This window comes from Vulpes lagopus, chromosome 18 (genome assembly GCF_018345385.1).
Source record: "Vulpes lagopus strain Blue_001 chromosome 18, ASM1834538v1, whole genome shotgun sequence".
Lineage (NCBI taxonomy): Eukaryota > Metazoa > Chordata > Mammalia > Carnivora > Canidae > Vulpes > Vulpes lagopus.
Genome location: NC_054841.1, coordinates 40,518,660 through 40,546,529, shown reverse-complemented (window position 1 = coordinate 40,546,529; position 27,870 = coordinate 40,518,660). Strand labels below are relative to the sequence as shown.

The 27,870-nt window shown below is 38.9% G+C and overlaps 1 protein-coding gene across 2 annotated transcripts in view; it reads right to left on the bottom strand.

Moving 5' to 3' along the window:
* Window positions 1-27,870, bottom strand: part of MACROD2 (mono-ADP ribosylhydrolase 2) — a 1,912,080-nt gene that overhangs the window by 497,061 nt on the left and 1,387,149 nt on the right. For both annotated transcript variants that reach the window (XM_041733514.1, XM_041733515.1), the window contains exon 8: window positions 12,367-12,440. In XM_041733514.1, coding sequence (XP_041589448.1) covers window positions 12,367-12,440 — 74 coding nt within the window. The remainder of the gene's footprint in view (window positions 1-12,366; window positions 12,441-27,870) is intronic.

Below are 27,870 nucleotides of genomic sequence, written 5' to 3'. Positions count from 1 at the left end.
ATTTAATTCCACTAGGATGAGAAAGTACTTATTTTGTTCTTGCCTGAGTTGAGCTAGGTGGCAATGGCAGGACTACTGATTTTCCATTCAATCAAAGCATCACTTGCATCCTACTCAATTGAAGAGGAGGACAAGACAAAGGCTTTTTTTTTTTTTTTTTTTCACTCCCTACCTGGCAAGAAGGAAGGCACATGCTTTCAGCTATAGAACATCCTTCAGTAGACCTCTCAGATTCATTTTATCCCTGTGTCTGATCTGGATCCAACCACATGATCAGAGGTTTATTTTCTATTTATAAAAATGTCATATGTTTTAAATGTTGGTTATTTTGAAACCACCATATAATCCAAATCATTTACAAAAAAAAAAAAAAAAAAAAAAAGCAAGACGGGCCCTTCTGCTTTTATACTAAATGGGTTAAGGTTGTTAATGTTTACTTTAAGGATATACCCCTATGGGGATCCCTGAGTGGCGCAGCGGTTTGGCGCCTGCCTTTGGCCCAGGGCACGATCCTGGAGACCCAGGATCGAATCCCACGTCGGGCTCCCAGTGCATGGAGCCTGCTTCTCCCTCTGCCTATGTCTCTGCCTCTCTCTCTCTCTGTGTGACTATCATAAATTAAAAAAAAAAAAAAAAGGATATACCCCTATGAAATTTGGGGACCATCTTAAAGACATCAAGGCAGCATATGCAAATACTGCTTGATCTCTAGTATGTCACCTGGAAGGCCTAGAACAAAGCTTTCTATTGGTCTGATTGTGCTATGATGACCCCTGGCAAAGACTTAACTTGCTGCATCAGTGGGGTTGCTCCAGAAGACAACACCCTATGGTGATGGATTCTAGAGCTAGAAGACCCATGGCCTATGGAGCTAATTGTCCAAGGTTATAAAAGAGAGTGAAAGAAGCTGATTACAGACCAAATTTTCTGACTTTTAACTCAATGTTATAATCTTCACATTAAGCTTCCTCTTTGGGATAATAATAGGCAGTGGTGAACTATACCCTGCCAATTCCCACCCAGCTTCCAGGCATAATTCCCATTTTGGATGCATGGGAGAGGATGTGAGCTACTGTTACACTGTCGCCTCACTAAAACAATCCTATAGGCTTAGAAGTTGTCCCATAATCACACAGACTTCTAAGCTGTACTTTGCAAAGGGATCCATTCTCTTTTAAACAACTATTTTGTGCTACTCATTCTTGGCTTTTATTCAGTACTGGATCCATTAAAACTTACATATTTCCTACCTTCAGGTTAGACTGAAGAATTAGTAATATAAGGGGCACCAGGGTGGTTCATAGGCTGAGCATCTGCCTTTGGCTCAGGTCGTGATCCTGGGGTCCTGGGATTGAGTCCCACATCAGGCCTCCTGCAGGAAGCCTGCTTCTCCCTCTGCCTAAGTCTCTGCCACTCTGTGACTCTCATGAATAAATAATTAAAATCTTTTAAAAAAAGAAATATAAGATATAGCCATTACTTACTTAATTAATAAATAAATAAAATTTTGATTTGCTCCTGCATGTAAATACGTATTGAAACATATTTTCAATGTTTTTGAAAGACATATTACTCACTTTAGTAATAGATTTTTAGAAGAGTTATTATTCATTTTACTATTAAGAACAGAAATACAAATCAAAACCACAATGAGATACCACTCACACCAGGAGAATGGGGAAAATTAACAAGGCAGGAAACAACAAATGTTGGAGAGGATGCAGAGAAAGGGGAACCCTCTTACACTGTTGGTGGGAATGGGAAATGGTGCAGCCACTCTGGAAAACTGTGTGGAGGTTCCTCAAAGAGTTAAAAATAGACCTGCCCTACGACCCAGCAATTGCACTGTTGGGGATTTACCCCAAAGATGCAGATGCAATGAAACACCGGGACACCTGCACCCCGATGTTTCTAGCAGCAATGTCCACAATAGCCAAACTGTGGAAGGAGCCTCGGTGTCCATCGAAAGATGAATGGATAAAGAAGACGTGGTCTATGTATACAATGGAATATTCCTCAGCCATTAGAAACGACAAATACCCACCATTTGCTTCAACGTGGATAGAACTGGAGGGTATTATGCTGAGTGAAATAAGTCAATTGGAGAAGGACAAACATTATATGGTCTCATTTATTTGGGGAATATAAATAATAGTGAAAGGGAATAGAAGGGAAGGGAGAAGAAATGGGTAGGAAATATCAGAAAGGGAGACAGAACATGAAGACTCCTGACTCTGGGAAACGAACTAGAGGTGGTGGAAGGGGAGGAGGTTGGGGGGTGGGGGTGACTGGGTGACGGGCACTGAGGGGGGCACTTGGCGGGATGAGCACTGGGTGTTATTCTGTATGTTGACAAATTGAACACCAATAAAAAATAAATTTATTATTAAAAAAAAGAACAGTAACTGTAAATTATTTTTTCCAACCCAACGAACATATTTGAAGAACTTAGTACCATCAAAAACAGTGCTTCAACATGGCATGGTTCTCTGAAAGAGAACTACTTAAAATACATAGTTTGGGCAAGGAAACACCTTCCAAATGATTCACAACCCTCTCTAGTTGAGAATTATTAGCTTGAACCATTAAAACTAAAAATGGGAGGTCATTCTGTTTTGCTAAAATATACTATAGTTTGCCTTAATTTTGATTCTTCCCTCAAGCCAGCAGAACAGGCTTTACAACTTTGCTAAACTGCCCAACAATCAGTGACATCTTCATCAAAATATCCTGCTAAAGCAGAGCCCTCCCTCCCCCACAAGATTGCAGATAACATGGCCACTATGGGCTTCTATGCCCCAAATCTCTCAATATGACCACCAAAGTGGCCCTAATTTTCCTTATCCAACTCTAGCTTGCAAAAGTGTCCCAGGGAAGGACGCTAATCAGCCTACTTTGGGTTCCATGCCTACAAATGTACTTCAAATGGCTAAGTTTGGGTAAGATGTCAAATTTTGGACTAATCACCACTGACCACAGAAACAGGATTATAAGAATGTGAAAATGCCCAATTAGTTGACTTCAGGAATTTCCTTTTCCTTGAACTTCAACACCACACATACAAAATTGAAGATTGAAATACCTACTTAAAAAAAGTTTTCTGAAGATATAATAGTATGTGTTACAGAAATATGTAATAGTATGTGTCCCAAATATAAGTCAAGGGACACATCAGAAGTCAGAAAAATATTGCTTTCCCTTCTCTCTTTAGCTATTTCACAAACTGACTCTACATCTCCTAGAATTATTTCTAGACTCCCCAGACATAGCAGCAGTATACATATGAATTTTTCACACCTGTTTAAACAACTCCCTCAAGACAGAGTATATTTATCTGAAAATAATGTGACCATAATGGACACTGTGCTGGGTAAAGGATGGCTGGCAGAGGAGGACATATGTTGACTATATGTCAGTACAGAAGTCAACAAGCCACCCTGAAATACATATGACTGTAGGTTGGTATCAGTAGGGTACCCTGGGACCTTAATTGTCTAGACATCCCCTGCTGGCAGAAAAAAAATAATTATACCTTACAGAACTCTCTACACAAAATAAGACCAGGGAAAAGGATACCTGGGCAACATTATCTCAATGCCTAAAATATTTTGATGAAAGCCCTCTGTACCTTAGGCAAACTGGCTAACTTGAAGTGGGCTCACTAACTAAAGCAGCAGAGTGTATACTGTCCCATATATTTTGGTTCTTATTGATGGGAAAGGGGTCATGAAGGCAATAGCAAGGGTCTCTGATTTCTACTCTATGAATTTGGGCAAGCCTGTTGTGAATAGATGCTAAAGCAGTGTAGGGATGGAGAGGTAGTGGACTTGCCCACCTGACAAGCTCTAATGCGGGGTGATCTATTGTGACACCTAGCACTTGAACACTCCCACCAAGAAAGGCAAAAGTTTCCATGAGACATGACTTTCATTCTAACAATGAGGATTAAGATTCATAAGGTAAGGAGATAAAACTTCTGACCACTGATGTAACTGCTTGTGGCAAATCTCAGTAAAGACCATTTGAGAATGGGAATGTAGTGTGCATGCGTGTGTGTGTGTATGTGTGTGTGTGTGTGTGCATGTGTGTGTATGAAAGAGAGGAAGGGAAGATGGGTGAGGAAGAAAGGAGGGAAAGAAGAGAGGCAGGAAGGCAGAAATATAAATAGATTAGAGAGAGAAAACAAACCGTTTGCAAGTCATCAGGGTTCTCGAAGAGCAAAAAGGAGCATGGTACATGTCCAAAGTCTGGGAATAATTTTCTTCAATTATGTCACAGCCAATGAGCATCATGGTTTCCACCTGAGGATCATGCTTGGGCTAGTCAAAGGATACATTTTTATAGCAGCATATTAAGAGGATGATTGTTACTACCAAAGCCATATTCTTATACAGAACCTGAATATTTTAAGATGGAATTTGTTTTTCCAAACACAGAGATTTTAATATTAAATTACACCAAAAACTAAGACTACCATACATACTTAAAACTATGTTTTATAGACATAAAAAGACATTCCCCAGAGAAAACACCGAGCACTTCATCTGCTGCTTTCAGATCTCTGGACATTAACCACACCTCTGTGTTGTGTAGAACTGAAGGATAGTGTGTTATGTGCTTTGAATTTCTATAAAGAATCGACCACAGGCATTGAAACTTGGTGTGAGGGATATAATTTTCTCATTAGAAATGTAAGCATCATTTCATGTTTTACCTAAGTCCTCATTTTAAGAAAGACCCTAAGGTGTTGTGTGTCAGTGACATAAGGCAGGCCTCACACTGGGGTTTTTTGGTGGTCCATAATGTGATTCTGAAATAAAAGTGACAATTTTTAACACTGCATATATTCAAAGACCTCTGCCAAGAAGGGGAAAAAATAGTCTTGGCACCAGATGTTAAAGTGTGATGGTTCCTTTGTGATCCATAATGAGGAAACAAGTGGCCATGCCCCTTATCTTGTCAAATTAGCACGAAAATAGCATATGAACCTTTCAAGAGGCTGAAAGTGCATTTCATCAATGGATTCCCAATTCTGTTTTCTGGGTAGGCAAATCTGTTTACCTTTTTCAATACTTTGTGGCTGTTTGTCTGAATGTTGGAAGGTAGGGGAGGGTGGCAGTGTGACTGCTTCTACTCAGTAGAAACCAGTATCTTTACTTCTAAAGGACACCACATATGTACTGAAAAGTAATTTTTGTTTTCTGGGTTTTTTTATGACACACTCTTTGCTTATTTATTTTTAAAATGGTTTTATTTGACTATTGTTGACACACAATGTTACATTGGTTTCGGTGTACAAAATAGTCATTCAACTTCTCTTTATGTTATGCTGTGCTTGTTACAAGTTTGGCTACCATCTGCCATCATAAGATGCTATTATAATATCATTGGCAATATTTCCTATGTTGTAACTTTTATTCTTGTGACTTATTGATTCTGTAATGGGAAGCCTGTACCTCCCACTCCCCTTCACCCATCTTGTGTCTGGCAACCATCAGTTTGTTCTCTGTATTTATAGGTCTGATTCTGCCTTTTGTTTATTCATTTTTGTTTCATAGATTCCACATATGAGTGAAATTATATGGTATTTATCTTTCTCAGTTTGACTTACTTCACTTAGCATAAATTCTCTAGGTCCATCATATTATCACAGATGGCAAGATCTAATCCTTTTTATGGCTGTGTAATATTCCTATATATATATGAATTTTATATACATATACCTATGTATACATATACATAGGTACATAAAACACATATATATGTGTATATATATACATATATATATACATATAAAACATTTTCTTTATATAGTTATCTATTGATGTGATGGACACTTGGGTCTCTTCCATATCTTGGTAATTGTAAGTACTGCTGGAATAGACATAGAGGTACATATATCTTTTCAAATTAGTGTTTTTGTTTTCTTTGGATAAATACCCTGTAGTGGAATTATTGGATCATATGATATTCTATTTTTAATTTTTTGAGGAATCTCCATGTTGTTTTCCACAGTGGCTGCACCAATTTACACTCCTACCAACAGTGTACAAGGGTTCATTTTTTTCTACATCCTTGCCAACAATTTTTCTTATGTTTTTTTTTTTTTATTTTATCCATTCTGATAGGTGTGAGGTGATTCTCGTTGTGGTTTTGAATTGTATTTCCCTGATGATTAATGATGCTGATTATCTTTCCACATGTTTGTTGGCCATTTGTCTTTATGGGACACTGCCACATACACACAGCCTCTCATGATGCCCTACCACATCTCTGGGCATAATACTTAAAATGAAAAACAGCAATACCACAGGTGTCAAGTTTCCCTCAGAAGGCACAGCATTAACAATTTAAACGACAAGTAGATGATATTTAACATGTTGAATAACAATCTGTGCTAAAAGCACAGTAAAAAAAATATTATATGTTAGGCAAAGACCCAAACTCTGCATGCAATGAAAGATTTTCACCTTCCTCCTACAGAGAAAAAAACTGATTTTGGTTTTGAAAATGCAGAGCTAGGGTTCTTTCCTGCTAATGATGTCTGTGTCACATCAGGTGCCCACTCAAGGCCTTCAAAGAGGAACCAAAGACTCCTCTGCTTAATTGTTCCCACCCCCGAACAAAAGAGTCTGCTTGTGGAGGAGGGGGCTGTCAGCATGAGGTGGGAGATGAGGAACTTTCCACTGAGTGGTTGAATGAGAAAGATCCCTAGGAAATACCATCTTCAAAGATCTGCAGAGAGGTAGCCGGAGCCTGGTCTTAGGTGAACCGCAGCTTCCCCTCTGTATGTCTGTCTACTCATGCCACAGTTTTAATTACAGCTTTTTAGAATGTTATCTTTCTGCCTATCTCTCTGATGCTTTATAATTGTTGGAGGTAAGGGGTATTCAGATTTCTACAACCAAGGCCTGATTAGCACTTTAGTGTTTCCACATTTAAAGTACTCAGAAAATTCACCAATCTTCCATCTCAGAATCTTCATCTTAGATGCCTTATGCCCCCATTAAGATGACTTCCCAGAAGACTTAACACAGGTACTCTGTGCTACAGGATGCTTGCTTCTTTGGGGCATTTGAAATCACTGAACATGATCTCCATAATGGGGAAATATTTCATATAATATCAGGACATTTGTAGATTTTAGAGGAGAAAGACTTCCTGTTCTTCTGCTTTCTATAGAAAAAATTACAAATATGTACATTGCCCTAGAGACCAATAGTCAGATGCCATATAAATCCCTGGTGTGGAACAATAGAAGAGACATTTCTTAGGCTAACTTCCAGAAATGAAACCTCAGAGCTGCGGTGTGGGGAAAATCACTATTTCACAAAGAATGATATTTTTAGACTGCCTGAAAAATGAGGAATGCATGAAACTGCAGATGATAACACGGAGCAGCCACCCCAACTTGAGTCTGAGTTGCATTTCCGCTGCTCATTTCCATAACAGTCCCGGATTTTGCTCACTTGTCTCTGTAATAAAGTTTCTACTTATGAAAAATGGGTACTTATGGAAAGGTTATCATGTCACATGCTACCATTTGTTTTACAGTGAACTCTGATATTCTTTTCATTTGATTTTCAGAACTCAGAAGTTCTTAATTCTTAATTTTGCCAAAAAAAGCCAGTGGGTAATCTCCATCCCTTGCCTACCTCACACTTAATTCCCAGGTGTCTCTGCCACAGCCTTATCTCTTCTGTCACAATTTCCATTTCTTTGTATTTCTGTATTGTAAGATAATTCAACTCTCTGGTTTTCTGAGAACAATAATTCAAGTCTTAGTGTGAATATTCTTTTTTGTTTTGTAATTTTTCAATAAAAAGTCATTATGTTTCTTACTCCTGGTAAGTCATTTTTCTGCCCCAATTATATCCTCTTGAGGATTCTCCTGTTTTTCATTCTATTTCTTCCTCCAGAGCTGCTGCAGACAGAGCCAACCATATTCTTTGTTCAGCTAGGCTCCCTCATGTCCCTGAGTCTCCCTAAATATGAGGCAACAGCAGCATCCTTACAATTCAGACTTTGGGCAAATGAACTAAGTCGATGGTGGATGACACAACATGTTTTCCCTAGTCACATCTATTGGGCCCAAATACTCTAGAGAAGCCTCTCTGGATGTGGAAATGTCCAGCCATACAAGTTGGGGGTGATTTGTGTAATCAAATAGAATCAAATCAACTCTTGTAAAAAAAAAAAAAAAAAAGAGTGTCCTTCCTGGTGGTTTAGAAGTTGAAGGGTAAGTAAATGATGAAATGTGAAGGCTCACTAATCACATAACAACATCAATTATCAATTGTCAAAGATCATGAAGATTGAATTGTATACTTATCTGAATGAGAGAAGTATGGCCACTGATGGAGGTCACATTACGTGGATTCTCGATTTTTTTAAAAGGAAAATTTCAGGGAACATAACCAGCTGAAAGATCCAGAAGATGCAACTTTGGCCACCAACCTCAACCCCAGCTTTGCCTTGAGCAGGGTTCCCTGATGCATGAGTGATTCCCAGTCATAATCGGGCCATACTAAGCAGGTGAATGGGTAGTGAAGATAATGTGCAAGAAAAAAACATCAATGAAACAGAGATATGCGAGAGATTGGGTGAGAATAAAAATGAAGTAACTCCCTCGCTTCTTGCTCTATTTACAGTTTGCAATTCTGGTCACTCATGAGACTCTAGTTCTGGCTCTCGAATTTCAAGACTTTTTCTCATATAGTTCATGTATACAATTTATCTTCCTTTAGCTTGAATGCTTTTTTTATTTCTTGCAGCGAATCTCAAACTAAGACCCAAACCTGTTAATCTTATGATAATCTTATCAATTTTACCATGTCTTTACATCTGACTTCTTTCCTGAGCTTTAGGCTCCTGTAACCAACTTTCTTCTTCTTCTTCTTCTTCTTTTTTTTTTTTTTTTTGTAACCAACTTTCTATTGGAAGGCTTCACTGTATATTTAAGACCATCTCAGGCTTAACTATTATTTTCTTTCTGTTTCTCATACATACATATTCCTTTACCAAGTTTCTCAGTAAGGGCACCAATATTTACTCATGGGATCAGGTCAAAAGCCTAGCTATTATTTTTGACTCTCCCATTTTCTCCATATGTCACATCTGATTTACAACTATGATAGACATTATTACTGTTTGTTGATATCTAGTTGCCTCTCTTCTGAAAATATGAGAGAATTGTATTTCCTTGTCTCCTAGGTGCCTTGCTCTGGACAGTGAAATGTGAGAAAAAGTTATACACATCATTCCTTTGTAGAAGAATTTAAGAGCTATTACTTGATTGTCTATCTTTTCCGGTCATGTGACAGATGATATTTCACATGGTAGAATGACTGTCAGCTTGGATTCCTGACTAAGCCAGAGCCCTCTGCTGACTCAAGACATATAAATAGCATGAGTAAAAAATAAAGCTTTGCTGTTTTATGGCACTAAGATTTGTAAGTTGTTTGTAACTGCAGCATGAGCTAGCCTATTCTAAGACAATCCCCAAGTCCTGCTGGTTCTATTGTCAAAATATATTCCAAACCTGATGCTGTTTCCTCCTTTTCTACCATTGCTATATTTCAAAGAATCCTCATCTCTTGCCTGAATTTACTACAGGATCCTCTTCATCCGTCTTCCTTTTTCTATTCTGAGGTCTCTTAAGTCCCTTCTCCAACCAGTAGTCAGCCTTTTGTCATTTTAAAGGTGAATCTTATCATGCCACTCCCTGTCCCAAACCCTCAACAACTTGCCTTTAGAATAAAAATCCAAATTTCTCCATGAACCACAACACTCCACAATCTGACCCCTACATATTTGTCTAAATTTGTTTTCTGCCATTCTTTTATGTCTCTAATCTAATTGCATTGTCTCTCTTACCATTAATTGCAAACAGTAAACTCTTTTCCCACCAGGGTTGTTCTCTTGCTGTTTCCTGTATGTGGAATGTTCTACCTCAAGACTTCTCTGTGTTTTGGCTTACCCCTGCCCATCTTACAAATCCTTTTTCCAAGATTATGTCCGCAGAGCCCTCTCTATATGATCTAAAACCACATCCTCCAATAATTCATTAATCAATTACACTGTTTTACTTTGCAAAATACTCTTTGAACTATTTTCTTTATTTGTTGATGTTTCTTTTCCTAGACTATGAATATCATAAGAAGAGGACTCTGTTTTTTGGTGTTCTGTCCATCATATCTAGAAAAGTTTCTGGTGTTTGGTGGGATTCAGTAAATATTTGTCAAATGAGTGAATTAATGAATAAATAACTTAAATGTCAAAATAACACTGCAGTGAAGAGACAATTGACTGAGAAGTGATATTCTTTCATAAGTGCCTAACTTACTTTGCTTGTTTTTTAAAAGAGCAAATAAATAAATAAAAATACTGCAAGATAATAAATTTGTATAGCTTTTCTCTATGTCCTACCACTTATAATTCATTTATTAAGCAAAACTTGACTTGTTCAAATTAACTTGTTTAAATTAGCCAATGGAGGTTGAAACAAAAAAAATCTTTAAAAATAGAATTAGTACATGATATGTTTAAAGTCACAATGGCAATAACTGAATTGTGTTCTTCAATCCAAAATACCTATATTTTATACAACAGACTCAAGAAATGAGAATAAAAATATATGAAATAAAAAAAAACAGACTCAAAGACAGAGCAAGCTAATGAGGAAATCAGGACACAAACCATTAAGTGGGAAACACCAAGTTAGCACATTTCTATAGAAAATTACTTTCTGAATAGTTTAACTAGAGAAAATCCGTCAGTAGAATGTGTCAATGAGGTATAAATGCAACCAACATTTTTGCTCTTCATAATCATCTCCTTGATGATCTTTGGGTGGATATGCATATTTCCCTCACATGACACATGTGAATCTATCAGTAGAGGATGCCCTTGGATTATTATTTTAGTGGAAATAATGGACTTACACCCATGTACTAGCTCCGTTATAAGCTTTTATTCAAGAAACACTATGGTTTTGCTAAGCAGATGGTCCAGGTAAGGAGGTTTTACTGTGACCAAGAGATATGTTAAAAATACCACTTTCAAAAAGACTAAACTTTTCCCCCTGGCCTTGGAATCCCTCCAAGGAGGCTGTTGGGAGTTAGGAGGACAGAGTCAAACTCTTGGCTCTGTGATTCTGAAGTCCTGAGGATGTCATTTAACCTTTTGATTCTAGATGAGGATAAGGATAACAATACCTATCCTAGACATTTCATGAGATTGTTTTGAAAATAATATATGTCAAAGACATGTTTTAGTAAACTGCCTATTTTAATTATTTTTTTAAATTCTGCTTTTTTGAGGTTATTACAGTCATTATGTGTGTGTGTGTGTGTGTGTGTGTGTGTGTGTGTAGCAAATACCAAAATGTATATGTTTGGTCATGTGGTCTTTATTCCCATTGGAGATGAACAATTTCTGTATCTACTTAAGAAATGTTGAAATTGTAACAATTAGCAGAAAATTACACTGCTGTTTCTTTAAACTCACAAGGGCATCAAGAACTACTTCCATATTATAGCAAACTCCATAGTCTGTTTCCGTACCCAAACATTTACAAATAATCCATGTACTATTCAAGAAGAAAGCTAAATTCACAGTCTATCATCAGTGGAACAAAATTCTTTACAGCACTCACATGAATATCTGAGATGAACCTGTTTGTTGTTACAACAGGTTAGTTGCCAAAACTCTGAAATCTAAGCCTCTAAATCTCTGTTCATTGTGTTGCTTTGTTAACTTGAGTAATTCTCCTATTCATCACTAAACATATCCCAAAGATTTTATTAAATAAGTAGAATAGGAGGTATGATGGAAAGTCTGAGAGAAGCATTTATTTTCATAAGAAATCCTGATCATGAAGATTTAGCTATCAATTATCCATGCCTACTCTAAACTCACACTCAGAAGTTATTTTATAGAAATGATTAATTATAAATAAAGACACCTCAGGATACCAAAAAAATTAGCATATACCAGGAATCCTCTGTCAACAAGGATAACTTAACTCTTAAAGGAAAATAACTCTGGACAATCCCTTAATCTTAATTATAGGATGGATTCATCCTCTTTTTACACATAAAGCCCATACTATCTAAGGATGTAAAAATGAGATAATGACTAAGTCAATCTGATCACTCTGCCTATCTGTACTACCAAAACCTTTCAGTCAATTAATTACAAGAAAATATTCAATCACCCATGTAACCCCAATGAAGCATGGTCAGCTAGTTTTGGCTAAAGGCTACAATTACTTGATATTTATGGATATATTTTTCTGCTTTTTCTTGAAATTGAGGATCAAATGACACCATCTTAACTGTTTGCTAATTATGTTGTTCCTCCTACCTCGTGATGATTCGTGGCCAGCCATTCCTTAATGGTGCTGAGGGCAATGACAGAAGCAGGCTCATTTGGGAAACCTAAGTGAAGGCAGAATAAAATAAATTAACAAAAAAAAAAAAAATGAAGTCAATAGAGAATTCAGTCATGGTATGACACTAAATTTTTCCCATTTAAACATTATTCAGTTCAACTAATTACTACTGAGCAAGGCTAGGACTTAGTAAGGTTCACATGGATGTGAAGGCAGTGATCATACATACAAGGCTTTAAGGAGGCTAGCCCTATACCAGTCTAGTGCTAGTAAGCAATAAAGGAGTTAACTGACCCTTCAATTCTACAACATAATCAATTAAAAATGTATTTACATTTGCTTAATAGTTTTCACAGGACTTTCATATAATATTCTCATAAGAAGTGCTCAGATTAAGGTTTATTACCCTCAATTACAAACCAGGTAAATATGCTACTGAATACATGTGGTTGACATAGGGTTATAAGGCCAGCAGTACTCCATCAACGAACTGACACAAGACAGGGTGAACAACTTGCAAAATAGCTACATCACTAAAAGTTATTATCAGAATTCAACAAAGGTAATGCCTGCTCCATTCAGGGTCATTGGAAATTATGTTTGAGATTAAGATGACATGAACTGACCTGGTTTTGCACTACAGATTTGATTTTAGAAAGACAGGAAGAATGACACATATACTGCGTCCTAGTGAGCAGGAGCACACATAATTATAATTCCTAAAACTCATCTAAAATATCTCTTTAGCTTATGTAAACTAAACACATTCCTAAACTTGCAAAATCACCAGACATTCTGCCAATAGAGATAAATGTATGTGAAGGAATAACCTTACAAATTATATATTTATGGGGCAGAGAGAAGAAGAGATGGGAGTGGCTATTCCCCAGAAACTACTCTCTTCAAGCTCACCACTGGCTTCCTAATCACCAAATTCCAAATAGGCAATTGCCTTTTCAATCAGTCTTCATCTTTTCCTGTATTACATGTGCTTCATTAGTTTTCCATGTTTGAATAACCTGGATTTCCTTTTTTTTTTCCTTTTATTGTTTTAAATCATACAATGTAGTGGTTTTTGATATGCCCACAGAGTTGTGCAACCATTACCACTAACTTCAGAATATTTCCATCATCCCCCCAAAAGACTTTGTACTCATTAACAGTCACTCCCCAGTCTCCCTCTACTCCAGCCCCTGACAACTATGAATCTACTTTTTGTCCCTATAGATTTGCAAATTCTCCTCTTGGATTTTTTCAACACTACCTTCTTTTGTGTTGCCTCCTGCCTATTTGAGCTATCCTGGTTCCCTTTTCTAGCGGCATCCACTAAATATATGTCATTTCCAATCTCTAAACTCACCCTTCTTCCTCTGCACTCTGCACTAGCCAGCTGTAGCATCATTCACTGACATGCCCTCTAATCAGGGGGTTCCTGTGACATTATGCTATATAGATGCAGAGAGAGGTATCAGGGACTCAGGTATTCTCCCGAAATGGGGAGATCTGGGATTTAAAAGATTCAGTTTTATTTGAAGGCAAATGCATATTCCAGTAGTTTATACTAAAGGTTTAAATCTCATTAGACTTTCAGAGAAAAATATGTGAAAGGAGGAGCAAGAGAGACGAGATGTTTGTCCCCATTTCCAAGAATAAAGGTAGCTTTTCTGATTAGGTTTCTATATACCTCATCAGAGAGTACATTAGGAAAGGGGACAAAATAAAGCAGAGCCAAGTTCCACTTGACCACCATCATATGAGAGAGAGAACCACTGTTATAGGGAAAACGTACACAACTTCCCAAACTTTGTCAATTCATCTGTGACATTTGGGATTATGGGTTTGTTTTGAACTGTTTCATCCCATTTTTTTTTCTTTAAATGAAGGCTTCAAAATGTAAAACCCTTAAAATAAACCTGTTAATTAGCCAAGTCATTAAGCAAATTATTATTGAACCAGAAAAGAAAAGATACATGGACATGTTTAATGAGTCCCTGTCCTCTGAAGACCAAAGTCGGAGGGAGGAAATAGATAAGAGGCAAGCATGACAAATCCATCAGGGCTGTGGGGACACAGATGAGGGGAACTAAGCAAGAAAGAGGAGGCTTTCTAGGAAATGATAAAACAGAGGAAAAGAGCAATAAAGCAGAAAGCTGAGGAGACACTGTCTTCAGAAGTAAGCTGTGAGCAACTAGAAATTAATGAAAGAAGTCAGGGGAAGTGAAGGGAGGTAGAAAAAAAGAGAAGTTCCTGTGGACTGCAAAGAAAAAGCAGGATGCTAGGATGGGCATTTGTAGTTAAGGGTTAACCACAGGGGGATTTTCCAGTCTACCTCCCCCCCACCCCCGAGTTTAACATCTACATTTTAATTGCCTGGATACTCCCCCGTCATGCACTCCAAAACTAGAAATGTAATGTGTATTCTTCCACAAATGAACTTCTTCCTGATTTTCTGGTTTCTGGGTATGGCTTTCTCTCTGTCTCCCAGTCACTGCAGTATTTGGTTGCTTCCCTGGCTGGTAACTGAGTCCTCTGAAATATTTTATACCACCCATTCCTTCCCTTTTTTGCCCACTAATCTCATTCAAACCCCAAACAACCTTCACCCTGACAACTGTAGCTGACTCAGTTGTGCTCCTTTGGTCTTCTTCCCTTCACCAATCGGTCTAGTGCACCATTTCCAAGTGACACTTCCTAAGATATAGTTACCACAACATTACACAAAGCAATGGCGGGCTTGCAGATGTGCCAGCTCCTGCAGAGGAAACCTTAGTACCTTAGCTTGGCATGAGATACCACAAGGGCCTTCCTAGACTTTTATCTTAGCTTTCTCTATTTCTTCTCCTCCCATGAAAATCTTCTCCAATTTTGATATGTTTAAGAAGTACTTAAATCATAAGATTATAGGTCTATATAAAACTAATAAATACTGTAATCATGCTCAGTTGCAATGGCCATCAGCATTAACCTTTAGAAGACATAATTCCCCCACAGAGAAATTATACAAGTTCTAATAGAACCATGGCAACCATGGCCAATTCTCAATTATTTGTGACCTCCAAGTCACTTCCCCACATTTATCAAAGCCTCTGGCGCTGAGTTATGGTTTTCATTTCTACCTCAAGCCTGGCCATAATCATGGGTGATTTCAATGTCCAATAAGAGGACCCACCCAACATCTGGCCTGCCAGTTCCTTGATTCATTTTTGACAACCACCTCCACTCCATCCCCTCCCTAGATCACTCCCTGCTCCTTGATGTAACATTTCCATCCCTCAAATTACTAATTTAAGCAGTGCTCTCTCAAAATCTGTTCTCTCTTTAGTTTGATCTGCTACTTTACAATGTATGTCCTCTATAAGCATTTGATGTCCAGCTAACATTTCCCCCCTGAATGGTATGATTCTTTCCTACCCCTCTAGGCTCGTCTCATACTTCATCTCTCCTAGCTTTCTCAACTGCAGCTACACTGACCTTCTTTCTGTTCTTTGAATGTGGCATATTTCCTTTTGGTTCCTGACATAAGGCCTCGCTCATGCTATATCCTTTCCCTAAAATGAAATTTCTCCCCTTCTTTCCTAGCTTATTTTAAATTTTATTTGTCCTTTGCTCAGTCATCGCTTCTCCAGAGAAGTCTTCTCTGACTGACAACTCCCTATTTGATGCTTTCATATAACATCATGTACCTTTCCTTGGCAGTGGTCATCATAGTTTCATTTTTACGTTTTACATTTATTTATGTACATATTTGATTAATAATCCTAGTACAGCGAAGGCCTAAGGAGGCAGATGCCACATGTCTCTTATTTGCTTATTACTGTCTCCCTAAAACATTGCTGGCACATCGGAGATGATCAATAAATGTATGTTGAATGAGTGAATGGACTGTGGACCTATGAATCATTGTATTGACAGCAGGAAAGGCTGAATACTGGGAGAACAGGGGTGTTCAGCTTTAGATAGTGGGAGGGTAAATGGATCCTGTGACATCCAAGCAAAATGATATATCCACATTATCCCATTTCATCCCTAAGTTTCCCAATAGTTTCCCACTATTTAGAAGATGCATGTGAAACAACACAGTTCCTGGTGGAATGGTATCTGTTATTAATTAAAAAGGGAGGGAAATAATAAGACAAATACCCCTGAAAATATGCCTGCTTTCAGTGGGAATATATACACAAGATAAAGTACAGTGTTCAGGGGAAGCAACAACACAATCCATTGTCCACTTGACTGCAAGACCCCAATGGTTATAAGTAAAACTAATGAATAGACAGGATAGATTTTTGCCCAGGGATGGGCTCCTGATGATAGTAAGTCAGCCTCTGGAGGTCAGGACAGTATTCTAGTCACCAGAGGGCTTTTGTTCACAAAAACAGGATGGCCACCCAGTGGGAAGGATGCAGACAAGCTTTAGATGAATCATTGAATTAAATGACATAGAAAATCTCTTCCAAGTATGAGGGTCAATGAGGCTGAACAAGCCATTAATAATTTAGGGCCAGGCATGCAGGGAATTGTATATGTGTATGCCCAGGTGTGCATGGAATCTGTGTTTCTGCTGGCATTCCACAGCTAGTTCCTTATTCATTAGAATGACTATTAAGATGAACTTTTATTGTGGATGTTGAAGTTGATTTGCTGAATGTATATGTGATTTTTTTAAATTAAAATTGCTTGCAAAATGATTATACACACACATACATATATACATACATATATGAAAATCAAGATATAAACATTTCCAGCACCTCAGAAAGAGCCTTGTCGGAAATCAATATCTACCCTGTGAAAAATCTGCTATTCTCTCTTCCATTGTCATAGGTTAGTTCATCTGTTTTTACACTTCACATATACAGACATACAGTGTGCACCTTTTAAAAAAATTATTTGTTTATTCGAGAGAGAGAGAGAGAGAGAGAGAGAGAGAGGCAGAGACACAGGCAGAGGGAGAAGCAGGCTCGCTGCAGGGAGCCTGATGATGTAGGACTCGATCCCGGGACTCCAGGACCATGCCCTGGGCTGAAGGCGGCTCTAAACCACTGAATCACTCGGGCTGCCCTTGTCCAAATTTTTCAACATTATGCCTGCCTGATTTATCTATGTTGTTACATATAGCAGAAGCTCCTTCTTTCTCTCTGCATGAATACTCCACAATTCACTTAGTCATTCTAGTGTTGATGGACAATCGGGTTGTTTCCAGTTTGGAGCTGTTAAGAATAAAGTTGCCACGGGCATTCTCATACACATCACTTGGCGGACACAAGCATTGTTTCTGTGGAGTTTATACCCGGGAGTGGGGGCTCCTGGTCCATAGCTTTTTATTATTATTATTATAATCACAGAGAGAGAGAGAGAGAGGCAGAGACACAGGCAGAGGGAGAAGCAGGCTCCATGCACCGGGAGCCCTACGTGGGATTCGATCCCGGGTCTCCAGGATCGGGCCCTGGGCCAAAGGCAGGCGCCAAACCGCTGCGCCACCCAGGGATCCCTCCTTGTCCGTAGCTTATGTAGATCTTTGACTCTAGCAGATTCTGTCAGTTCTCCAAAGCACTTATGCCAATTTACACTCCTATAGGAAGTATATGAAAGTTTAAAATAACGTATTTATCTTTTTAGTTAACACATCAAAATGTACTTAGTAAATATGTTTTCTTTACCACATTTAAAGCCATTAAATATAGCTTTAGGCTAATCAATGACTTTTATAGCTAGAAACACAGATATTTATGACTTGCCTACGGTCTCCCTACAAAGCAGGGAGTATTTAAGTCAAGAGATGATAAATTATATCAACAGAACATTAAAAAATTTAAGCAAAAGAGGTAAAAACTGAAACAGCAAGTTGTATTTGCAACAGCTTTTATCCATGGTACGCCAAATAACCCATTAGATATTTTTCTCTCCCTCAGTTATTAAGCAGATATTTCTCTTTTAATCAACCTGCAGAAAGATCCAGCCATGAGGACTAACAGGGTTCTACCCAGCCATTGAACTATTTATTTGTTGGAAATGTTAAAAACCTGGAATGTTTTCAACATAATTAAATGAATCTCATTTGACCTTGCCATAGACAATGTTCCTCTCTAGTTTTCATTCTTTTTTCTTTTGAGGTTTTGATAACTCTCCAATAACCTGAACTTTGCCCATAGGTTCCAACATAGAAACCAAATTTATTTCTCCAATACATTAAAAAAAAAAAAAAGTTCTACAAACTGGTGTTTGCCAGAAGGGAGGTGGGAAGGGGATGGGTGAAATAGGTGAAGGGGATTAAGAGGACACTTATCATGATGAGCACTGAGTAATGTACAGAATCACTATATTTATTGCTGAAACTAAAATAACACTGTATATTATACTTGAATTAAAAAATGATAAAAATGAAATAAAACATATTCTCCTGAAAATCTATCATATTCTACTGAAATAAAGATAACTTACTTTGCTGGCAAACCTACCCTTTTTGAAAACAGAAGCAAAGGATCAGCTTTTGTTTTAAAATTAAAACCAGGGAATACTTATAGCTGTAGATTACCCTATCATAGAAAGGCACATGGTAATGCCTTAAGTCAATTATTTCAAAGTCCTAACTACAAAAAAAAAAAAAAATCAAATTGAACATAATGCCAGGTATAAATAATTACACCATGCATTGAAATGTTAACGCTCTGTACCATTTGTAGTCTAGCCAGGGTCTGTCTCTCTTGCATTGCCCTCAGTGTTCCAGCCTAGTCACCAGGAGTCACTTCTGCTTTAACTGTGGATGATTTTCCAGTAGTTGGTATGCCCAGGCAAAGCTCACAGGTGCAAAAACCACTCTTTATGCACTGAGTTGTTTTATTTTTAGCTGCACAAGTTCTTCTGGAGTGGTTCTCACTCAAAGGGTGTTTAGCCCCTAATCTCACCCCCCCAAACAGGGCACTCAGCCCTAAGCTGTGATAAAATACTAGTGAATGTGTGGAATCATAAATCCCCACATAAATTGCATGTTATTTACAAAGTGGTTGTCGTGCTAACCAGCTCAGTGACTATAGGCACCAAATTGGTACTGAATTGTCATAAACTTTCAGAAGTTAGAAGCAACAATTAAAAAACAAAACAAAATAAATCCCTAGAACTCTGCCCATTAAATTCACACACTTGAGCCCTCCCTTCCTATCAAGTCTTTAATAAGGAAAGCATGCTGGTGTTTTTTTTTTTTTCCATTGCCATACAAACTCAAGCAAAATATTATACAGGTATTAAACATGGAATTGTGAGAACTGATAAAAATCTCTGGCTGTCCTTTTTTTTTTTTTTTTTTTTTTTTTTTTTTTTTAAATTTATTTTATTTTTTTTATTTATTTATGATAGTCACAGAGAGAGAGAGAGAGGCAGAGACACAGGCGGAGGGAGAAGCAGGCTCCATGCACCGGGAGCCCGATGTGGGACTCGATCCCGGGTCTCCAGGATCGCGCCCTGGGCCAAAGGCAGGCGCCAAACCGCTGCGCCACCCAGGGATCCCCTTTTTTTTTAAATTTATTTTATTTTAAATCTCTGGCTGTCCTAAATGAGAGGATATATCACTGGGTTTACTGAAATGTTACCATCAGTTGAACTGGGATAGTCAATGTTGACTAGCAATGAGAAATTATACTTTGCTTCAATTTTGACAAAGTTTAACCATAATATTTTCCATCTTAGCATACAGATTCTGGTGTGGGCACCAAGGGGACATGAAACAGTATACTTTACAAACTCAGGAAAAAGTAAATGAAGTGTGAGATGAGTTGTGTCTTTCTCAGAGCATTCCTCCCCAGTTCCCTATGAACACACACACACACACACACACACACACACACACACACACACATCTGTCCTGGATCAGGAGGAGAGGTAGAGGGATATAGATGGAGGGTACATAGGGGTGTGGGCATATGGGGATATATGGGGTGTACGGGTGGGCATGGGGATGTATAGGGCAATTAATTTATTTTTTCATCTCAAAATGGCTTCTGGGAATGAAACTGGACCACTCTCTTTCACCATACACAAAGATAAACTCAAAATGGATGAGAGATCTAAATGTGAGACAAGAGTCCATCAAAATCATAGAAGAGAACACAGGCAACACCCTTTTTGAGCTCGGCCACAGTAACTTCTTGCAAGATACATCCACAAAGGCAAAAGAAACAAAAGCAAAAATGAATTATTGAGACTTCATCAAGATAAGAAGCTTTTGCACAGCAAAGGATACAGTCAACAAAACTAAAAGACAACCTACAGAATGGGAGAGGATATTTGCAAATGACATATCAGATCAAGGGCTAGTTTCCAAAATCTATAAAGAACTTATTAAACTCAACACCAAAGAAACAAACAATCCAATCATGAAATGGGCAAAAGACATGAAGAGAAATCTCACAGAGGAAGACATGGACATGGCCAACATGCACATGAGAAAATGCTCTGCATCACTTGCCATCAGGGAAATACAAATCAAAACCACAATGAGATCCCACCTCACACCAGTGAGAATGGGGAAAATTAACAAGGCAGGAAACCACAAATGTTGGAGAAGATGCGGAGAAAAGGGAACCCTCTTACACTGTTGGTGGGAATGTGAACTGGTGCAGCCACTCTGGAAAACTGTGTGGAGGTTCCTCAAAGAGTTAAAAATAGACCTGCCCTACGACCCAGCAATTGCACTGTTGGGGATTTACCCCAAAGATTCAGATGGAATGAAACGTCGGGACACCTGCACCCCGATGTTTCTATCAGCAATGGCTGCAATAGCCAAACTGTGGAAGGAGCCTCGGTGTCCACCGAAAGATGAATGGATAAAGAAGATGTGGTTTATGTATACAATGGAATATTACTCAGCCATTAGAAACGACAAATACCCACCATTTGCTTCTACGTGGAGGGAACTGGAGGGTATTATGCTGAGTGAAATAAGTCAATCGGAGAAGGACAAACAGTGTATGTTCTCATTCATTTGGGGAATATGAATAATAGTGAAAGGGAATATAAAGGAAGGGAAAAGAAATGTTGGGAAATATCAGGAAGGGAGACAGAACATAAAGACTCCTAACTCGGGGAAACGAACTAAGGGTGGTGGAAGGGGAGGAGGGCGGGTGTTGGAGGGGAATGGGTGACGGGCACTGAGGTGGACACTTGACGGGATGAGCACTGGGTGTTTTTCTGTATGTTGGTAAATTGAACACCAATAAAAATTAATTAAAAAAAAAATGGCTTCTGTCTACCCCTTCCCCTTAGGCCTCCTTCCAAGCCATAAAAGCAATTCTGAAAGCGTGATGAAATCAAATTACTTGAGAGAAATGAGCTGAAGGAGGCTCACTGTTAAGCAATTGCTAGAGCAGCCACTCAGACACTTCTGGCTAAAGGCTGAGTTTCACAAAAGATAAAACAGGTGAAGTAATAAGAGTGACACTGGCCTCTATCACTGCAGTGAGCACAGCAGCAGAATGCTAAAAAGGGTGTCACTGGCTTTCCTCAGGGGAGCAAAGGACATCACAGTAGGCAAGAGTGAGGTATCCCCACCTGTCAGTAAGATGGTGGAGTCTTAGCTGGTGTTTAAAAGGACAAGGCACTTTTTTTTTCTTTTTTTCTTTTTGATATGTATATCTATATACATAATATGGCATATTAACAAGTTCAATAGCCATAGTAGATGCTGATAAGGCTGAAAATGGGCCAAAGGATGGCCCATGCCATCCTTGCATACTGATTTGGTTTACAACTGCTGGTACCTGTGGCCTTTTAACTGAGGGCTCTCTCTGATGTCCGTGGTGTTAACCACATGTGGAATAGGTCCAGGGCATCAGGAAATCAAAACCACCACCTTCCTGCATCAAGCCATGATAATGAGAGATAGTGGATAAATGTCCCAGCTCACTCACCCCTCAGATGCAGTAACACTGAAGTGCATGCTTTATATGGTTTTCTTGAGTTGATCAGTGGGATTACCCACCAGTTGTCCATAGCAGCCAAGTGCTCAGTAATGCACTCTTATTGCCTCCTTACCTGTCTATCTTCCCTACTCCCCTCCCTGAAATCATCTCCCAAATTAATTCCTTGAACGTAACCCCTTGCCTCTGAATCTACTTTTAGGGTGAAGCTAAAATGTGACCATGATCAACATACATTCATGAATTTGAGAAAATGAGTGTCATTTCTTACCTTGATAGCACCCATTCTTCCAACTTTTCTATTTGTAATCTCTGGCACAGGCACAGTGGAGAAGTGTTTTATAAATTACTTAGTGATGTGGGGAAAATAACTTGGAAGTTGTCAGCATGAAAGCACAATAGTACTTTACTTTGGGGGAGTTTACAGGTCATACAGGCTAGGCTCACGTTCACATGTAAACCTGACCTCACTAGACAGAAACCATGAAAGAATAGTAAATTGTTTTTGCTGCTGCTGTTAATATTTATTGAGAGATAATTATATACAAGTCATTCTACTTAGCATTTATATGTATTATTCAGTCTTCACAACAACCCAATAAAAAGAACCAGGAAGAATAATGAAGATGAGTTGGTCTATAAATGGACAGTGACTTTAGTGTATTGAGGTAGGAACCCTAATCAAAGATGATTAATTTGGATTTATATTAAAAATTACCGAGAGGTATGCAAAATACAGTCCAACTGTTATGTAAGTTTTAGTAGACTCACTATTGTGGTTTAGACCAGCATCTGCTTGAAGAGGAAGCAAAGATACCACATGTGGCTGTGGGTGGCATGGCTGGCTGGCCAGCCTAGGTTGTCCTGAAAGGCCCTGCCACCTCTGGCTTCCACATAAAATTGCCTAAGCCCTCTAAACTCCCTTGAAGATATATATAATCTTTCTGACTTTATAGAAGAGAAAAAGTGACTCTCAGAGAACCTAAGCAAGGCACAGAGCCAGTACCCAAGCCTGGTTCTGCTTGACTTCTATCTGTACCCTAGCTGAGTACCTGGTATATTATTCATCCTTCCATCTCCAAAGAATGAATGGCATTCACCATAACTACTCTCCTTCAGGGATTCCCATCCTGGTGCAACACTGTTTAGAACTCCAAAGAGGGATCCCTGGGTGGCGCAGCGATTTATCACCTGTCTTTGGCCCAGGGCGCGATCCTGGAGACCCGGGATTGAATCCCACATCGGGCTCCTGGTGCATGGAGCCTGCTTCTCCCTCTGCCTGTGTCTCTGCCTCTCTCTCTCTGTGTGACTATCATAAATAAATAAAATAAAAATAAAATAAAATAAAATAAAACTCCAAAGAAAGGAAATGAAATTGGAGGCACCAATTAAAAAAAAAAAAAAAAAGCTTGTTTCAGAGCACCCAGCACAGTGCCTTCTGCATGACCACACCTAACAGACCTGGGGTCACTGATGTTCTGTCCTCTTTTTCAGGTGACAGCACCCAATCAGCCATTTAATGTCTGCATTGCAGAGTATGATTGGGGCCCAAGGAATCCCCTTGGGAAAGTAGAAAAGCTGGTGGTTTTAGATGGTAAAATTACTCCTCAACATATAGGTACTATCATTCTGGACACAACTGGAACCTATGAATTTGAAGCTCACTGGCTCACAACAGAATTTCTGTGCATCATATCTTCCCCATGGTCTTGCCTTTGCCTTGACTTTATTTTGTTAAGCTTAGCACTGATTTTCCTAGCAGGATCTCCAGGATTAGTCATACATAAAAGTGAGAAGGAAAATTCTATACTTCTTATCATTTTAATCTCTTCACACCCATTCTTTCATTTCACTTGACATTATGTGTACCATAGCAAGTGATACTCCATAAATTCTGCTATATTCAGCCTCAACTTGAATTGCTTCTGCTTTCACCTACTTAAAAAACTGTGCAATATGAAGTTTTCCTTTCAAGTTGTCTTCCCTTTGCTCTGCAAAGCAGGTATGAGTGAGCCGCATTTTTATGGGACACAAGGTTACAATCTATGCAAGCTTCATCAGCTCCTCAAACTTATGAGCTCCAGCTTCCATTTCTGAGGGTATTTTTAAAATCATCTTTTGCCTAAAGAATTATAATAATGACCTAAGAAATGGCTCGTGAAACAAATGCTATTCTATGCAAGCTGTTCCTACTAACCCTGAATAAGTCTCTTGAGAAAGGAGATGAAAGATTTCATAGAATCACTTGGAATAGAATATTTCTAAAATTGTCTTTTAAAAGAACGTTTTTCCTACAGGAGTAATCAAGGGAGTTCATGGAGGACATCACATTTGAGTAGAAAAGATTTATATTGGGGTCTACTGGGAGACGAAAATGCAGTTTCTACTTTTGAACTGGTGGCACCTTATGGTGCATGGACCTGGAAGCCAGTGATCTTTATAGACATAAGCTACACCATGTCATATCCATGCTAAGAGATACCAGGGGCTTGCTCCAAACTCTTCATTTTGACTTTCAGAGCCCTTGTGCTGCCCTCATCGCACTCTGAAATGCTATCTCTCCCATGTACTTGGTTACCATGAGTAACCACACTGGAATATAAGCTCGATGGGGTAGAGCCCTTATCTGTCTTATGCACTTTTCTACCTTCAGTGGTCAGAGCAAAGTATGTGCTCAAAAACCTGTCATGCCATATTTGGGAACATGGGAAATATGTAGCCACTCCAGTGTTCCGTGAAGCCTCCTAGCATTCTGAAACGATTTTATGCCACCTGAAGCCCAGAAAGTCAGCTCTGTCATTGGAGGGAAGGAAACAAACTAATGCTGTGTTGCTCTCTGGTGTCTGCTGGCCAACACCATGCCCCCAAAATGTATGTGACCTTGGCACAACCTAAAGGTAGGGACTTGGGAGAATGAGAACCACGTCCCATTGGCTTTAGGTCCAATAAACACCTCTTGGGCTTCTGCCATCCTCAACCTAGGGCAGAACACAGGAGCTTTTTCAGGAACACATCATTGTAGAGGTTCTCGTAGCTTCAACTGTCACTAACTCACAGGCATGAAACCAAGTATTTCCTATAAAGCATTTATGTTTCCCCCTGCACAGCCAGGTGCAAGATTCTCCTGAAGGAGCTGCACTGAATATTGTCATCATAGCTCCTAGCAGCATAAACTATGACACTACAACATGGAAGAAGAGGAGTTAGTCCCCAAAGCCCCTGTTTATTGGCTTTTACTCTCCAGTGATTAGCCACATCTCCTGGAATGCCTAAATTTGCAACCTGCCCCACAATTCCAGGAATTCCTTTGAAATTGCTCAGCGGCCAACTCTCACACAATAAACACTTAGCATGGAGAAACTCTCCTCTTCACATTTGAACATTAAGACAGGCCTTGGCTACCACACTTCAGGTGTGTCTGAACCAGCATCCAGATTTCAGCCTGTGGAGTTTTCTTAAATAAGGCTGGGTCAGTTGGTGAGAACTCTACACTAGGGTTTGCTAGAATTCACAATGGCAGCCACTCCTTTGCTGAGCAATGCAGGGGTTAATGCAACTGTAGGGATTAAGACTGTGATTAAAAATAACACATTATTTGATACATTTATAAAATTTTTATGATCAAAAATACATTTTGATACAATTAAAGTCCACTGGAGTACATCATCCTGAAAGTCATTACAAAGACACTCTGAGGGGTGCCTGAGTGGCTCAGCTGGTTAAGCATCTGTCTTCAGCTCAGATCATGATCCTGGGGTCCTGGGATGGAGCCCTGTGAGGGGCTCCCTGCTCACTGGGGAGTCTGCTTCTCCGTCTCCCTTTGCACCTCCCCTCTCCCTGGTGCCTCCTCTCTCTCTCATTCTCAAATAAATAAAATCTTGAAAAAAAAGATACTCTGAAAGATTACAAGTGAGAAGTTCTGAAAATTTTTGTGTTGAGGAGGACATTGCTTGATGTGGGCAGTAATGCCACTATTAGACTGCAGTATCTCTTTTTGACAGTTCCATTTCTGAGTATGCTGGATTGGATAAGCATACCCAATTCAACTCTCCCCTTTGCCACACCCTTTGCATCTTACTTTGCAATACTATCTTGTAAGCCAAGTGTATTTCCCTACCTCACCGATGTTGACTTTGGCCTTGTGGCTTGCTTTGACCAATGGGATGGGAGCAAATGTGAGGCTGCAAGAGCGCTTGCTGGCAAGAAAAGGGAATGCTCCAAGTGGGTGGGTGCTCTTTCAGACTGCCACTTGAAGTGAAGCAGGTGGGACAGATGTGGCAGACTGAGCACTCACAGAAACCTGTGATCCAGGGCAGTCAGGCCAAGCCCAGCCTCTATCTATTAAACCCAGCCAACCTGAAGAACCATCAACAAGACAGTTGATGCTATTTCCTGTCAGCCCCTGGGTTTTTGAGGTTGTGTGAAATGCAGAAAAATCTGACTGATACCTCGAGCAAGGACTAAGATGCTTTTTGAAATCCCACTGAGGATGCAGAGCCCTCAGGAGTGGTTTTGATTCTTATCTAGGTCTTTGCCATGTTTGGAATATTATTTCACCTGTTGACTATCTGTCCAGGGTAAAAAATATTATATGCATAATACATGGTGCATATCAGTTCAAAGAACTCAAAGAGGCATGGGAATTGGTTCAAGAGGAACCCTGGAATAAGGAAAAGAAGACAGGTTTTGGAGTCAAGCCTACCAGACATTGCATGTTCTGTGAAAATTGCAATCTATGTGAGCACAGCATCTTTCTTTCTTTCTTTCTTTCTTTCTTTCTTTCTTTCTTTCTTTCTTTTTCTTTCTTTCTTTCTTTCTTTCTTTCTTTCTTTCTTTCTTTCTTTCTTTCTTTCTTTCTTTCTTTCTTTCTTTCTTTCTTTCTTTCTTTCTTTCTTTCTTTCTTTCTTTCTTTCTTTCTGATTTTATTCTTAAGTAATCTCTACACCCAATGTGGGGCTCAAACTCACAACCCCCAGATCAAGAGTCATGTGCTCTACGAACTGTCCCCCAACACAGCACATTTCTCTATTCTTCAGTGTCCACACCTGTAATGTGGGGATAAGGCTACCTTTTTGTTGTGAAGATTAAATAGAATCAGTCATACACTGTTTGTTCCTCATATGTCTTCTTCTTTAGGTCCCTCCCCCTAAATTTACCTGATTTACTTAAAGACGTGGGAAAGCTAAAAGATATAAGGAAGTCTAAAGGTACATGAATGCTATTTAGCACCCGAGGTCTGGAAATGCAGCTGGGAGTGCCAGGCTCTTCAAAATGCTCCCAGCTCTTCAACATGCACCCGAGTCATAACTTCAAGTGAAGGTGTGATCAATTTTCAAGATCAAGTATGGTCTCACTGTTTCTCCTGGGAACCTGAAAATAGATTTACATTACCTATGTCTTCCCATAATCCCCTCTTGGCACTAGAAAAAAATATATATATACATACATACATACATATATATATATGTATATATATATATATATATATATATATATATATATATATATATATTTTTTGCTAAGAGAAACAAGTAGTCAAAGAGCAGGTTTTCACAAAATGGCTTC